This window comes from Chiloscyllium plagiosum, unplaced genomic scaffold (genome assembly GCF_037043375.1).
Source record: "Chiloscyllium plagiosum isolate Xiang-an unplaced genomic scaffold, Cpla_swu_hap1 HiC_scaffold_1, whole genome shotgun sequence".
In the NCBI taxonomy this organism is placed as follows: domain Eukaryota; kingdom Metazoa; phylum Chordata; class Chondrichthyes; order Orectolobiformes; family Hemiscylliidae; genus Chiloscyllium; species Chiloscyllium plagiosum.
This window is the reverse complement of record NW_028270139.1, coordinates 64,927,618-64,945,281: the sequence shown is the minus strand read 5'-3', so window position 1 is coordinate 64,945,281 and position 17,664 is coordinate 64,927,618. Positions and strand designations below refer to the sequence as shown.

The window sequence follows — 17,664 nt, the reverse complement described above, 5'->3', positions numbered from 1 at the left end:
TTACATGTTGTAGCTGCTGTGAAATAGTAAGCAGAGTTACAACATAACATACCAATTATCTCCACAAGAAGCAGCTTTGTTCAGGGATTGAGAGATGGCAATACTTGTCAGGTTGTCTTTATGGTTGTGGGCTTGGAACAGTTCCTGACCAATCTCACGAATATGCGTAGAAATTACTACAAAGTAGCCTTGAGAAAACCCAATCATAATGTACCCATCACCATACCTGAAACAGATCAAAAGCTATGCTATTACTCAAATTATAATATAGTATTCAGCATGCTATAAATAAGCTTTACATAATGTCATGCTTTAAAATAATAATGTATTTACCAGCTGAAAACTATGCATTGAATTTTAAAAATTAAAAAAGGAATCCAGTGACTTGAAACCACAGCTTCCATAATAGCTTAATATTTCCATCATGGTACGTGACAAATTCCAAAGCCATTAAGTACAGCAAATCTGACTGCAGACAATCAAAGAATGCACATGAGCTACATCTCCTGTCACCATTCATATGAACAAAGAGCAAGAGCAGACCATTTTACTCTGCTCTGCTAGTTAATAACATCATGGCTCTGACCTTAACGAAAGCAAAAATTCACATTTCCACCTATCCCTGATAAATCTTTACCCCTTTCTTACCAAGAATCTACTTATCAATTTCTGTCTTAAAAATACTTAAAGACTGTGCTTCCACTGCCTTTTCAGGAAAGGGTTTCCAAAGGCTCTCAAACAAGGCACTTGCCAGTCCAAACATCCATCAATTTACTTACAATCAACAAGGAAGTGGTACTAACTTTACAGAGTTCCCTCCTCCCTTTTATAACTTAGAGTTATAGCAGCTTCTAGGATGTTACTTGTATCCTCTACAGTGAAAACTAATACAAAATACCTGATCAACTCATCCGCCACTTTACTTTTCATGATCAATTTTGCAGATTAATATTCTAAAGTGATTTATAATCACTTTGTTAACTTTTTTTTTAAAAAAGTATCCGTAGAAACTCTTCCTATTTGTTTTTATTGTTCTGGTTCGTTTCAAATTTTCCCTTCTCGAACTATTCTAGTCATTCTTTACTGTATTTAACAGTCTACCCAATTTTCTTACCTGCCACCTGTCTTTTCAGAATTATATGTTTTTACTTAAATTTTATACTAACTTTAACATTTCTACTTCACCATGGAGTCTTCTTACTTGTTAGAATGTGTCTCGTCTGTGCATACCAAAATATCCCCTTCAATATCAGCCAATGCACAAAAATAGTCTCAGATCCACTCTTCGTCACCTCAAACTGAATGCAAAATTCAAACATTTTATGGGTCCTGCTACTTAGCGACAACTTCATTATGAGATCTTAATCAATCCTATATCGTTGAATAATTATCTAGAATAGCCTGCTGTCTGGTTGACTCTACTGGTTTGAAGAAGGTTTCCCAAACACAGAGCATTTAGCTGGCTCAGCACATGATCCTTTTTCTCCAACTGACCAGTAACTAAATATAGCCATGACTAGTGGATTAGAGCTGTAAATTGATTAGGTTATAGATGGGTGAATCCTTTTAGCCAGAATCCTTTGTCTGAAGTGATTACATCAAATGATTGTTCCCCTCCTAGCTGAGTTTGGATGTCCTACAAATGAGAGATTTTTAATCTATATATAGATTGGAAATGGAGATAGGCAAAGGCAGCCCTCTTCATCTACGTAACAAGACAAAAATGCAAATATTGAGCATTAATTCAAAGCAGCAATACTATTTTGGTACATTACAGCATTTTACACTTGCAAGGTGTTATTTAAATGCTTATTATAGTAAAACATTTAAAGTTTTCGTGAAGCTATGTAGCTGTGAAGCTGGTTGGATTTGTTGTTGGTCTGTTCGCAGAGCTGGTAGATTTGTTGGCAGATGTTTCGTACCCTTTTCTAGGTGACATCATCAGTGGTGTGTTGCCTCCTGTGAAGTGCTGTTGTACTGTTCTGCTTTGAATTGATGTGGTTCTGTTTGGGTTGTTTCTGGTTGGTGCCGGTTCCGGTTTTCCATTGCAGCGGTTTATATAACGCGTCCAGGTCATTGTGTTTGTTAATGGAGTCTGAGGATGACTACCATGCTTCCGGGAATTCCCTTGCTGTTCTTTGTTTAGCCTGCCCTAGTACCGCTGTCTCGTCCAGTCTAACTCATGGTTCGTGTTATCCGTGTGTATGGATACCAGAGAGAATTGGTCGTTTAGTTGCTAGTTGGTTTTCGTGGATGCAGGTCGCTAGCTGTCTACATGTTTGTCCTACATATTTCATAGTGCAGTTGCTGCATGAGATTTTGTAAATTACAGCTGGTCACCAGAATAAAGGACCTCAATATCGACTATGTGCAGGACAAATGTAATTTACAAAACCCAATGCAGTAACTGCAGTAAGCACTATGTCGGACAAACATGCAGACAGCTAGCGACCCGCATCCATGAATTCCAACTAGCAACTAAGTGACACGACCAACTCTCATGGACAACACGAACCATGCGTTTGCCTGGGACAACACAATGATACTAGGAGAGGGTAAACAAAGAACAGCAAGGGAATTCCTGGAAGCATGGTTCTCATCCTCGGACTCCATCAACAAACACATTGACCTGGACCAGATTTACAAACCGCTGCAATGGAAAGCCAGAACCGGCACCTTCTGGAAACAGCCTAAACAGAACCACATCAATTCAAAGTAGAACAGTACAGCAGCACTTCACAGGAGGCAACACACCACTGATGATGCCACCTAGAAAAGGTATGAAACAGCTGCCAACAAACCTACCATCTCGGCAAACAGACCAACAATAAATCCATAGTAAAAAGTGCAAGCAAATTCTGTTTTACATATCAAACACTGGACTTTCACAGCAACAGAAAAATACCAGACCAACATTAGTGCTAAATGTTGAAATTCTGTTTCAAGTTTTGTCTCTCTTTTTTGAAACAGGTGTGACCAAGCAAATTGCTAAAAACAGCTGGAACAAAATGTCACAATTTTAATGATCTATTTAGAAGTCTAGGATTTTTTTGTGCAGCTATTGCCAATATGAATATAAAATGTTCAGACTAACAAAGAAAATGTTCGCAACTTTAATATCCACCAACCAGAAATAGCTCAAACAGAACCACATCAATTCAAAGCAAAACAGTGTAGCAGCGCTTCACAGGAGGACTGCAAGAGAATCCCTTGGACTTCAAAACAGTCATTAAATCTGTGCCAATTCAGCCCATTTTGATTTTACATGGACTCTTTTTCCTTTCTAACCGTTATAGAATTTAAAACATATTTGAAATGTAATAACAGTTCTATCTGTGACTTAATTGAACTCACCATCTATAAGATATGATGCTGCCATAGCGTTGCTGGAATGCCAATTCAATAGGATTATCAGGATCGCTCAGATTAAACAAGAATAGAGTTTTCTTGCCAACAATTGCACTTACCTAGTAATAAATAGGCAAAAAGATGATATGTTTAAGTCTACGTAATCTTCTCAGGGTATGGTTCATAAAAACATTGAAGTGTTTTTTAGAATAATTAATGCAGAATTATGGAGCAGACAGTTTAAAAAAAAACTGTTTTGGTAGCTTAGCCATGCAGACCAGAACAACATAGGTTTGATCTGTACTCTGTACCAAATTTGATGATCTCAGCCAGTACATTACAAATGCATCTTAGCCCATTCCAAAGTTGGTCAAGGTTTTCAGTCTTGACAGTTACTTAATTATACTAACTGGAAGTATGCATGTATGTCTGCAAGTGTGGTTGAGCCACATGTCAACATTCTCAGTTAAAGCTCATGCATGAGAAACGTGGGCAAGCTCCAGCCAAGAACTAATAATCTTCAGAAATAAAGAACAGAAAACTGCGAGCCAAATAAGGGAAAATTAAAAAAACAAAAGAACTGCAGATATTGGAAATATGAAAGAAAAACAGAAATTGCCGAAAATTTCAGCAGGTCTGGCAGCACCTGTGAAGAGAAATCAGAGTTAATGTTTAAGATGCAGTGACACTTCTTCAGAACTGACGACAGTGAGAAAAGGAATGGTTTTCAAAATAAAATATGGGGGAGTGGGAAAGAGCGGTTTCAAAAAAATGGTGGTGGAGATAGAGCTAAAAGAGACAAAAAACAGTTGGACAGACAAAGGAGTGGTTAAAGGTCAGTTTGGGGGATGCTGCCAGCCCTGCTGAGATTTTCCAGCAGTTTCTGTTTTTGCTGCATGGTAAAATAATTTGATTATTATTAAATTAGAGCTTTCTTGAAATCATTACTGCAGATTCAGGAAATGCGAAACTAAAAATACAAAATGCTGGAAGTGTTCATCAGGTCAGATAGCATTTGAGGAGAGTAACAGATTTAATGGCCTGGATTCTTGCTAACTTAGGAGCCCTTTACAAATGCAGTGAGGACCCAGATTCTGAGATTACTGAACACCATCTGCACTCCCTATCACCTAGAAAGTCACACTGGAACACTACTTCCTGTCAGTTCCTCTCAAAGTCACACACTATACTAACATAGAACTATATTGTATTCTATTCCAGAAGCAGGCCAAGCCCAGCAGCCAAACGTATACAGCTGGGAGGAAGTTGCCTTGGGGGTTCTCAACATTGACTCTGGACATTATGAAATCTCACGGCGCCAAGTTAAACATGGGGAAGGAAATGTCTTGCTGAGTACCACGTACCCTCCTCCTTTGGCTGATGAATCAGTGCTCCTCCACTTGGATGAAGCACAGAGGATGGCAACGATGCAGAATGTACTATGTGTGGGGGAATTTTAACAATGTTTCGATGGCTCAGCAGTACCACTGAACAAGCTGAAGCAGGCCTACAGGACCTCACAGGTGGCAAGGGAACAAACAAGAGGGAAAAACATTCATTGAACCCATCTTCACCTATCTGTCAGCTAACAGACAAAACTGTCCATGATGGTATTGGTAAGAATGATCACTGCACAGTCCTTGTGGAGACTAAGTTCTGCCTTCAAATTGAGAATACCTTACATCATGTTGTGTGGCACTGTTGCTGTGCTCTTTGGACAGAGTTCCAACACATCTAGCAACTCAAAACTGAGGGCCTGAGGGCCATCAACAGCAGCAGAATCATACTCTAACATAATCTGTAACCTTATGACTCAGCATATCTCCCACTCTACCATCACCATCACCAAAGAAATCAGCCCTGCTTTAAATGAAGAGTACACGAGGGCCTATGAGTAGCAGGCAAATCTAAAAATGAAGTTTCAATCTTGTGAAGCACAAAACAGGATTACTTGTGTGCCAAACAGCATTAGCAGCAAGTGATACACAGAGCAAAGTGATTCCACAACCAACGAATCAGATTTAAACTCTGCAGTCCTTTCCAGTCATGAACTGTGGATGACAACTAAACAACTCACGAGAGGAGAATAAATATGATTGACTACAGTGCAAAAGATAAAGTTGAAGAATTCTCAACAACTTTCACCTAAACGTTGAGTGGTTGATTCATCTCAGTTTCCTCTATAGTTCCCCAGTATTGTAGATGCCAGTCTTCAGAACATTCAAATCACTATGCAATGTCAAGAAATGTGTGGTGTCACTGGACGCTGCAAAGGCCATTGGTCCTGACAACTCACAGCAATAGTACCAAAGACTTGTGTGTCAGATCTTGCCACTCTCAAGCTGTTCCAGTACAGCTACTTGATAATGTGGAAAATTGACACCGACATTTTTTACAAACCCACCCACTCCCACAGCTACCTGGATTACACCTCTTCCCAACCTGCCTCCTGCAAAAATGCTATCCCGTATTCCCAATTCCTCCACCTCTGCCGTATCTGCTCCCAGGAGGACCAGTTCCACATCAGAACAAACCAGATGGCCTCCTTCTTTAGAGACCGCAATTTCCCTTCCCATGTGGTTTAAGATGCACTCCAATGCATCTCGTCCACATCCCGCACCTCTGCCCTCAGACCCCACCCCTCCAATCGTAACAAGGACAGAACCCCCCTGGTGCTCACCTTACACCCTACCAACCTTCGCATAAACCAAATCATCCGATGACATTTCTGCCACCTCCAAATGGACCCCACCACCAGGGATATATTTACCTCCCTACCCCTTTCCGCCTTCTACAAAGACCGTTCCCTCCATGACTACCTGGTCAGGTCCACGCCCCCCAACAACCCACCCTCCCGTCCTGGCACTTCCCCTGCCACCTCAGGAATTGCAAAACCTGCGCCCACACCTCCTCCCTCACCTCCATCCAAGGCCCCAAAGGAGCCTTCTAAATCCATCAAAGTTTTACCTGCACAGCCACCGATATCATTTATTGTATCCGTTGCTCCTGATGCAGTCTCCTCTACACTGGGGAGACTGGACACCTCCAAGCAGAGCGCTTTAGGTAACATCTCTGGGATACCCACACCAATCAACCACACCGCCTTATGGCCCAACATTTCAACTCCCCCTCCCACTCAGCAGAGGACATGGAGGTCCTGGGCCTCCTTCACTGCCGTTCCCTCACCACCTGACGCCTGGAGGAAGAACGCCTCATCTTCCGCCTCAGAACACCTCAACCCCAGAGCATCAATGTGGACTTCATCGGTTTCCTCATTTCCCCTTCCCCCACCTCAGCCCAGTTCCAAACTTCCAGCTGAGCCACTGTCCCCATGACTTGTCCTACCTGCCTATCTTCCTTTCCACCTGTCCACTCCACCCTCCTCTCTGACCTGTCACCTTCATTCCACCCCCATTTACCCATTTTGCTACCTTCCTTCACCCTCCTCCCTGACCTATCACCTTCATCCCCACCCCCACTCACCTACTGTACTCGATGCTACTTTCTCCCCATCCCCACCCTCCTCTCATTTATCTCTCCACCCTTCAGACACTCTGCCTGCATTCCTGATGAAGGCCTTTTGCCTGTAACATTGATTTTCCTGCTCTTTGGATGCTGCCTGAACTGCTGTGCTTTTCCAGCACCACTCTAACCCAGAATGTGGAAAATTGTCCAGATACATCCTGTACACAAAAAGCAAGCCAAATTCAACCCAACAAATTACCAGCCTGACAGTCTACTCTCGTTTATCAGTGAAGTGATGGAAGTTCAAGCAGCACCTGCTTAGCCATGACTTGCACAATGATATCCAGTTTGAGATCTGCCAAGGCCATTCAGCCTGACCTCATGCAGCCCAATGGGTAAAAGAGCTGGATTCCAGACATGCGGTGAGAATCACTGCCTTGACATCAAGGCAGCATTTGATTAAGTTAAGCAACGAGGAGCCCTAGCAAAATAGAGTCATAGAAATGTACAGAAAGGAAACAGATCCTTCGGTCCAACCCGTCCATGCCGACCAGATATCCCAACCTAATCTAGTCCCATTTGCCAGCATTTGGTCCATATCCCTCCAAACCCTTCCTAATCATATACCCATCCAGATGCCTTTTAAATGTTGCAACTGTACCAGCCTCCACCACTTCCTCTGGCAGCTCATTCCATACCCTCTGCGTGAAAAAGGTGCCCCTTAGGTCCCTTTTATGTTTTTCCCTTCTCACCCTGAACCTATGCCCTCTAGTTCTGGCCTCCCCCACCCCAGGGAAAATACTTCATCTATTTATCCTATCCATGCCCCTAATGATTTTATAAACCTCTATAAGGTCACCCCTCAGCCTTCGCGCTCCAGGGAAAACAGCCTCAGCCTGTTCAGCCTCTCCCTATAGCTCAAATCCTCCAACCCTGGCAACATCCTTGTAAATCTTTTCTGAACCCTTTCAAGTTTCACAACATCTTTCCGATAGGAAGGAGACCAGAATTGCACACAATATTCCAAAAGTGGCCTAACCAATGTCCTGTACAGCCACAACATTACCTCCTATATTCAATATGCTGATCAATAAAGGAAAGCATAGCAAACGCCTTCTTCACTATCCTATCTACCTGCGACTCTACTTCCAAGGAGCTATGAACCTGCACTCCAAGGTGTCTTTGGTCAGCAACACTCCCTAGGACCTTAATAGTAAGTGTATAAGTCCTGCTATGATTTGCTTTTCCAAAATGCAGCACCTTGCATTTATGTAAATTAAACTCCATCTGCCTTTTGGCCCACCTGATCAAGATCCCATTATAACCTTTTTCGCTGTCCAATACACCTCCAATTATGGTGTCACCTGCAAACTTACTAACTATACCTCCTATGTTCATATCCAAATTGTTTATATAAATAGCAAAAAGTAGTGGACACAGCACAGATCTTTGTGGCACTCCACTGGTCACAGGCCTCCAGTTTGAAAAACAACCCTCCACCACCACCTTCTGTCTTCTGAGCCAGTTCTGTCTCCAAATGGTAGTTGTCCCTCTATTCCATGAGGTCTAACCTTGCTAACCAGTCTCCCATGGGGAACCTTGTCAATGGGATTCAGGGGGAAAACTTTCTGCTGTTTGTAGTCATACCTAATACAAAGGAACATGGTTATGATTGTTGGAGGTCAATCATCTCAGCTCCAGGATATCTATGTAGGAGTTCCTTAGGGTTGTGTCCTACATCTAACCAGCTTCAGCTGCTTTATCAATGAATTTCATTCCATCACTAGGGTCAGTATGTCTGCCAATGATTGTACAATATTCAGAATCATTTGTGATTCCTCAGGTGCAGAAGCAGTCCATGGCCAAATGCAAGAAAACCTGGACAATTTCCATGCACATGCTGAAAATTGACAAGTAACCTTCACACCACACAAATGCCAGGCCATGACTACCCCAATAAGAGACAAATTTAACATTCAATGGGGTTACTATCACCAGTGTCTTGGGGGCTTCTACTGATCAGAAGCTGAACTGGACTAGCCATATAAACACTGAGGCTATTAGAGCAGGTCAGAGGCTAGGAATCCTGAAGTGAGTAAATAACATCCTGACCATCTACAAGGAACAAGTCAGGAGTGTGCTGGAATAGTCCTCACTTGCCTAGAAAATGCAGCTCCAACAACACTCAAGTAAATTGACATAATTCAGGACAGAGCACCTGCTTGAATGACACCACATTCACAAACACCCATGCAATCCAACATCGACAACTGGTGTACCATCTAAGAGATGCACGGCAAAAATTCACCAAAGCTCCTTATACAGCATATTCCAAACCTAAAACCACTTCAATCTTGAAGGACATAGGTTGCAGATACATGGGAATACTACTATACCTGCAACTTCTCCCTCCAAATTTCGCAATTCTTTCAGTGCCATTCAGTCAAACTCCTGGAATTTCCTCTGTAACAACATTATGGGTCTACCAATAGCACATGGACTGCAGCAGTTCAAGAACACAGCTCAACTCCATGTTCTTAAAGGAAACTAGGGATAGGCAATAAATGCAATCAGTGAAACTCACATCCCATGAGTGAAGTAGTGCCAATGACTTAACCCTAGATCGACTATCAATGTGCTGGTCACAATTCCACACTGTAGGGAATCTAATCAAAAAAATGTACAAGCATGTTGCCTGCTCTTGTTAATAGCTCCACCCCAGCTTTTGGAAATTCTCCCCTACCACATTTCAGATAGTGGAGTACCCTCTAAATAAGAATTGGCAGTCTCAATGTTTTTCTTATGTTCTATGTACTTCCTAAAGATTCAACTTCTCAATAACCTTACTGATTGCTTTCTGAGTGGTTTATTTGTTTGAAAATACTTGCAATATGCTTTTGAATCAGATCTTCCTGGTACTCACTGTGCTTTCGCCAACTGATGCCCGTTCATCCGTCTTCATCATGGAGAACTGTATGTCACTTGGTTCTGCTCTCACTGTGGTCTGTTGAAACAGAAATAGTTGAGACAAAGAAAACGAAACAGAGTATATGGAACATCATTAAACAATCAAAACTAAATTTAATCTGAATGGGTCTATACTGGGCAGACAGTAGCAGTTCTTCTAATAGACAGGGTTGAGAACCACATGGCACTGATTTAAGGTGAAGGGCAAAAGAACCAATGTCAACATACAAACCAATGATTTAAGCTGAATTCATTCCCTTTAGTACAGCTTAGCTACAGACTATATAAACTTGATATTTTCAATCAACCTGTTCAGATTCTGCTGCAATGTTTATTCAACTAACAATAGTGATCTTTACAAAAGATCATCATTGCTAGCATAAAATGATCTCTTGCTTTTATTATTTTGATAATTTACCAAATGGCTATAAAGATCAAGTAGCTTGGATAGTACAACAAACACAGAACATTGTTTTTGGAGGAGCTTGTGGCGGTGCCCACAAGGGAACAGGCAATACTGGATTTAGTGTTGTGCAATGGGGCAGACTTGATAACAGAGCTTAAGGTGAAGGAAACTTTAGGAGGCAGTGATCATAATACAATTGAATTTACTCTACAACTTGAGAGGGTGAAGGCAGAACCAGAGGTAACTGTATTACAGCTGAATAAAGGCAACTACAGAGCATAAGGGAGGAGCTGGGTAGAATTGACTGGGAGTGCACCCTAGCATGAAAGATAGTGAAACAGCAATGGCAGAAGTTTCATTCCAAGGGAAAAGGAGGTGGTACAGGGAGAATGAAGCAACTATGGCTGACTAGGGAAGTCAGGGATAGCATAAAAGCAAAAGAGAAAGCATATAATGAGGCGTAAGGCAATGGGAAACCAGAGAATTGGGAAGCTTATGAGACCAACAGAGAGCAACAAACAATGATATGAGGAGGGAGAAGATTAAATAGGAGGGTAAGCTAGTCACTAATATAAAGGAAGACTGTAGGCATTTCTTTAGATATATAAAAGGGCAAAAGAGAGGCAAAAGTGGACATTGGGTTGCTGAAAAATGACACTGAGAAACTGAATAATTACTTCATGTCTATCTTCACGGTGGAAGATACAAGTAATATCCCAAAAAATACAGGGTGGTAGAGGTGAGTATGGTGGCCAGCACCATGGAGAAGAAAAACTGAGTGACCCGAAGGCAGATAAATCTCCTGTATCTGATAGACTACACCCTAGAGTTGTAAGGGTGATAACTGAACAGATAGTGAAAGCATTAGTGGTGATCTTTCAGGAGTTGCTAGAATTGGGGAGGATCCCAAAGGACTGGAAAATTGCTAATGTGACACCCTTATTCAAAAAGGGAATAAGGCAAAAGACAGAAAATTATAAACCGATTCGCCTAACCTTGGTGGTGGGTAAGATCCTGGAATCCATTGTGAAGGATGAGATTTCTGAATACTTGGAAGTGTATGGTAAAATAGGGCAAAGTCAGCAGGGATTCATCAAGGGGAGGTCATGCCTGACAAATTTGCTAGAATTATTTGAGGATGTAATAAGCAGATTAGACCAAGGACAACCAATGGATGTTACCTACCTGGACTTCAAGAAGGTCTTTGACTGCACAGGAGGCTACTGGGTAAGAATATGGCCCATGGTGTCAAAGGCAAGGTGCTAGCATGGATTGAAGCTTGGCTGTCTGGCAGAAAGCAGAGAGTGGGGATAAAAGGGTCCTCCTCAGGATGGCAGCAGATGACAAGTGGTGTTCCACAAGGCTCAGCTTTGGAACCACAACTTTTCACTTTATACATTAACGATTTAGATGAAGGAAATGAGGACATTCTGACTAAGTTTGCAGATGAGACAAAGACAGGTAGAAGGACACGTAGCATTGAGGAGGCAGGGAGGCTGCAGAAGGATTTGGACAGGTTGGGAGAATGAGCAAAGAAGTGGCAGATGGAGTATAAAGTAGGAAAGTGTGAGGTTATCCACTTTGGTAGGAAGAATAGAGGCTTGGACCATTTTCTAAATGGAGAGAAAATTCACAACTCTGAAGTGCAAAGAGACTTAGGAGTTTGAGATCAGGATTCTCTCAAAGTAAACTTGCAAGTTGAGTCAGTAGTTAGGAAAGCAAATGCAATGATGGCAATTATTTTGAGAGGACTTGAATATACTTGAAGGGATGTACTTCTGAGGCTCTAAGGCTCTAGTCAGACCATATTTGGAGTATTGTGCAGAGTTTTGGGCTCCCTATCTCAGGAAGGATGTACTGGCCTTGGAGCATGTTCAGAGTAGGTTCAGAAGAATGGACCCAGGAATGAAAACCTTAACACGAGGAACATTTGAGGACTCTGGATCTACTCACGATGGAGTGTACAGGGATGTGGGGGAATCTAATTGAAACATACTGAATGGCTTGGACAGAGATGATATTGGGAAGATGTTTCCATTGGTAGGAGAGACTAGGACCCGACGGCACAGTCTTAGAGTCTTTTATAACAGAGATAAGGAGAAGCTTCATCAGTCAGAGAGTAGTGAATCTATGGAATTCATTGCCACAGAAGGCTATGCAGGTCAGGTCATTGACTATATGAGGGGACTATATGAGGGTAGTTTCTTTACTCAGAGAGTAGTAAGGGTATGGAATGCTTTGCCTGCAATGGTAATAGATTTGCCAAGTTTAAGTGCATTTAAGTCGTCATTGGACAGGCATATGGACGTATGTGGAATAGCGTGGTGGGATGGGCTTCAAATTAGTATGACAGGGCGGCGCAACATCGAGAGCTGAAGGGCCTGTACTGCGCTGTAATGTTCTATATTTAAGACTGAGATAGATAGGTTCTTCAGTATTAAGGATTACAGGGAAATGGCGGGAGAATGGGATTGAGAAACTTGTCAGCCATGATTGAATGGCCTAATTTCTGCTCCTATGTCTTATGGTCTAACTACATCATTCACATCCAACACCTTTCCACTGTTGTCCAGTTAAGCTCTGGACTTATCAAGTTCCAATCATATTTAATAAAAATAAATTGTGGATGCTGTAAATCAGAAACAAAAACAGAAGTTGCTAGGAAAGCTCAGCAGGGCTGGCAGCATCTGTGAAGAGAAATCAGAGTTAACATTTCCGGTCCGATGACCCTTCCTCAGAACTAATGGTAGCTAGGACAATGTTGATTTATACGCAGAAGATATGTTGGGAGTAGGGGGGGGTAAGGAATAGTTGCTAGGTGGGAATAGAGCCCAAAGAGAGAGAAGAACATTTGGACAGACAAAGGAGTGAATAACAATCTGGCTAGGAGAGTGAATGGTTGTTAATGGAGACTGCTAGTGGCTAACAATAGGTAGTGTGTAATTTCAGACTGTGTGATAACAAGGCCTGGCAATGTAAGGTTGGGGGCTAGCACATGGGAGAACTCAGGCCCTAAAATTATTGAATTGATATTGAGTCCAGATGACTGCAGGGTACCCAAGCGGAAAATGAGATGTTCTTCCAGCTTGCGCCGAGCTCACTGGAGCACTAAAGCAGGCCTGAGACTAAGATGTTGGTCAGGGAACAGGGTGGTGTGTTAAAGTGGCAGGCAACTTGAAGCTCAGGGTCATTTCTGTGGGCAGAGCATAGGTGTTCTGCAAAGCAATCACCCAGTCTACTCTTTGTTTCCCCATTGTAAAGGAAACCACATTGTGAGCAGCAAATGGAGTAGACTAGATTGCGTAAAGTGCAGATAAAGTGCTGCTTCATCTGGAAGGTACGTTTGGGGTCTTACAGACTGAAGAGGAAGGAGGTAAATGGGCAGTTGTTACACCTTTGGTGATTGCAGGAAAAGGTACCGTGGGGCTGTGAGGGGAGTGTTTGGAGTGAAGAAAGAGTGGACCAGGGTGTACCGGAGCGAACAGTCTACCACAAAGGTCTATCATAGAATCTTTACAGCGTGGAAACAGGCCAATTGGCCCAACAAGTCCATACCAACCCTCTGAACAGTATCCCACCCAGACCCATTCCCCTACTCTATTACTCTAATTTCCCGTGACTAATGCACCTCGCCTACATATACATGACCAATTCACGTAACCGGCACATCATTGGACTGTGGGAGGAAACTGGAGTAGAACGTAGAACATAGAACAATACAGTGCAGAACAGGGCCTTCAGCCCTCAATGTTGTGCTGACCCGTGAAGTATTCTCAGCTCATCCCCCTACACTATCCCATCATCGTCCATGTGCTTATCCAAGGATTGTTTAAATCTCCCTAATGTGGCGGAGTTAACTACATTGGCAGGTAGGGCATTCCACGCCCTTATCACTCTGAGTAAAGAACCTGCCTCTGACATCTGTCTTAAATCTATCACCCCTCAATTTGTAGTTATGCCTGCTCGTACAAGCTGATGTCATCATCCTAGGAAAAAGACTTTCACTGTCTACCCTATCTAATCCTCTGATCATCTTGTATGTCTCTATCAAATCCCCTCTTAGTCTTCTTCTTTGCAATGAGAACAGACCCAAGTCTCTCAGCCTTTCCTCATAAGACCTTCCCTCCAGACCAGGCAACGTCCTGGTAAATCTCTGCACCTTTTCTGTACACATACCAACCAATACTGTACACAATAGCGTTTTGTATAGTTGCAGCATAATATTGCAGCTCCGGAACTCAATCCCTCTACAAATGAAACCTAACACACTGTATGCCTTCTTAACTGCACTATCAACCTGGATGGCAACTTTCAGAGATCTATGTACATGAACTCCAAGAACCCTCTGCACATCCACACTACCAAGAATCTTTCCATCGACCCAGTACACTGCCTCCCTGTTATTCTTCCCAAAGTGCATCACCTCACATTTAGTTGCATTGAACTCCATTTGCCACCTCTCAGCCCAATCCTGCAGTTTATCTAAGTCCCCCTGTAATCTGTAACATTCTTCCAAACTGTCCACCACTCCACCGACTATAGTGTCATCTGCAAATTTACTAATCCATCCACCTATGCTTGTGTCTAACTCATTTATAAAAATGACGAACAGTAGTAGTCCCAAAACAGATCCTTGTGCCACACCACTAGTAACCGGATTCCAGGCTGAATATTTTCTATTAACCACCACTCGCTGCCTTCTTTCAGAAAGCCAGTTTCTAATCCACACTGCTAAATTACCCTCAATCCCATGCCTCTACATTTTCTCCAACAGCCTACCATCTGGAACCTTATCAAAAGCTTTACTGAAGTCCATGTATATCACGTCAACTGCCCTACCTTCATCTACATGCTCAGTCACCTTCTCAAAAAACTCAATAAGGTTTGTGAGACACGACGTGCCCTTGATGAAACCATGTTGACTATCTGAAATCAAATTGTTGTTTGCTAGATGATTATAAATCTCATCTCTTATAATCCTTTCCAAAACCTTTCCTACAACAGAAGTAAGGCTCACTGGTCTATAATTACCGGGGTCATCTCTACTGCCCTTCTTGAACAAGTGCACAACATTTGCAATCCTCCAGTCCTCTGGTACTAAACCTGTAGACAATGATGACTCATATCAATGACAAAGGCTCTGCTATCTCCTCCCTAGCTTCCCAGAGAATCCTCAGATAAATACCACCTGGCCCAGGGGACTTGTCTACTTTCACTCCTTTCTAATCTAACATCTCGTATCTCATTCTTCTCCTCTACAATTTTCTCCTTTTCCTGAGTGAAAACCGATGAGAAATGTTCATTTAGCAACTCTCCAATCTCCACAGGAGCCACCTTCAACTTCCCTTTGACCTTAGTTATCCTTTTATTCCTCACATACCTGCAGAAAGCTTTAGGGTTCTCCTTTATTCTATTTGCTAAAGACAGCTCGTGTCCTCTCTTTGCTCTTCCTAACTCTCTCTTTAAATCCTTTCTAGCTGATCTGTAACTCTCCATCACCTCATCTGAACCATTTTGCCTCATCAACACATACACCTCCTTCTTCTGCTTAACAAGAGATGCAATTACTGTAGTAAACCACGGTTCCCTTACCTTATTGCTCCCTCCCTGCCTGACAGGGACATACCTATCAAGGACACGCAATATCTGTTCCTTAAACCAGACCCACATTTCCACTGTCTGCATCCCCTGCATTTTGCTACCCCATTCTATGCATCCTAATTCTTGCCTAATCGCATTATAATTGCCCTTGCCAAATCGGTAACTCTTGACCTGTGGCATGTACCTATCCCTTTCCATCGCTAAACTAAACGTAACTGAATTATGGTCACTCTCTCCAAAGTGCTCATCTACAACTAAATCAAACACCTGGCCTCCCCTCTTGTTGACCTTTTGACATACTGTGTCAGGAAACCCTCCGGTACACATTGGACAAAAACTGATCCATCCAATGTACTAGAGTTATAACATTTCCAGTCAACGTTGGGTAAGTTAAAGTCCCCCATAATGACAACCCTGTTCCTTTCACTCCTACCCAGAATAATTTTGACAATCCTCTCTTCCACCTCCCTGGAACTCTGCGGAGGCCTATAAAAAACTCCAAGCAGTGTGGCCTCGCCTCTCGTTTCTAACCTCAGTCCACACTACCTCAGTACACGAGACCTCGTTAAATGTTCTTTCAGGCACCTTAACTAACAAGGCCACACCTCCCCCTTTTTACAGTCTTGCCTGTTCTTAATTAAAGATCTATACCCTGGAACCTGCAACATCCATTTCTCACCCTGCTCTATCCATTTCTCCGAAATGACCACAACATCGAAGTCCCAGATACCTATCCATGCTCCAAGCTCACCTACCTTATTTCGGATACTTCTGGCGTTGAAGTAGACAATTCAAACCAGATTGCTGTCTGCCAGCACATTCCCGTGACCTTGAAATCCTGTCCCTGTCCTCCCTACTCTCATTCCCCTCTGCACTGCAACTACACCTCATGTTCCCATCCCCCTGCTGAGCTAGTTTAAACCCACCCAAATAGCTCCAGCAAATTTCCCACTCAGGATATTAGTAGCCCTCTGATTCAAGTGAAGACCGTCCTGTTTGTACAGTCCCACCTTCCCCAGAATGAGCCCCAATTATCCAAGTACCTGAAACCCTCCCTCCTGCATCATCCTTACAGCCACGTGTTCAACTGATTGGTCTCCCTATTCCTTTCCTCGCTATCTCGTGCACGGATAACAAACCAGAGATAACATTTGTTTGTCCTAGCTCTCAGCTTCCAACCTAGTTCCCCGAAATCCTGCCTTACATCCCTATCCCTCTTTCTACCTATGTCGTTGGTACCTACATGGACCACGACTTGAGGCTGGTCACCCTCTCCCTTCAGGACGCCAAAGAGTACCCAAAGGAAACCCACGCAGACACAGAGAGAATGTGCAAACTCCACATAGACAGTCGGCCCAGGCTGGAATTGAACCAGAGTCCCTGGCGCTGAGAGGCAACAGTGCTAACCTCTGAGCTACTGTGCCGCCTTGCCCTTTATTTCTCCAACAGCATTGATGATACTTCTGGAGAGACGTGAGGTGGTGTCTGCATGTAGTCCCAGTTTTGGAGCCAGATGGACGAGTTGAAAGGACAACTGTCTTATACACAAGGATCTTGGTATCAATATGGATGTCACAGTAGACACAGAATACTTGTTCAATCTCTTCGCCATTCAGCAGGGGATGGGAACCTAAATTGTAGTTAGTGTACAGGAGGTTGAGAGTAGTGAGGTCAGAAATAAGGTTTCAAAAGGCAAGCAAGAAATTGGTTTGAAGTGTGTCTACTTCAACGCCAGGAGCAGCTGGAATAAGGTGGGTGAACTTGCAGCATGGGTTGGTACCTGGGATTTCAGTGTTGTGGCCATTTCAGAGACATGGATAGAGCAGGGACAGGAATGGTTACTGCACATTCCAGGATTAAGATGTTTCAGTAAGAAC

General features: G+C 42.9%; 1 protein-coding gene across 5 annotated transcripts in view; it reads right to left on the bottom strand.

The window, feature by feature from the left end:
- The window catches only part of wdr19 (WD repeat domain 19), a 170,347-nt gene that overhangs the window by 113,428 nt on the left and 39,255 nt on the right, over positions 1-17,664 (bottom strand). For 4 of the 5 annotated variants that reach the window (XR_006312065.2, XM_087987304.1, XM_043692836.2 and 1 more), the window contains 3 exons: positions 9,737-9,817; positions 3,355-3,467; positions 53-226 (listed from right to left, as the gene is read on the bottom strand). Coding sequence is in view for 4 of the 5 variants with exons in the window: in XM_087987304.1 (XP_087843430.1) it covers positions 53-226; positions 3,355-3,467; positions 9,737-9,817 (368 nt within the window). In the remaining variant the exon portion in view is untranslated. Of the gene's footprint in view, positions 1-52; positions 227-1,201; positions 1,316-3,354; positions 3,468-9,736; positions 9,818-17,664 lie in introns of those variants that run through there. The other variant, XM_087987313.1, reaches the window with a different exon arrangement.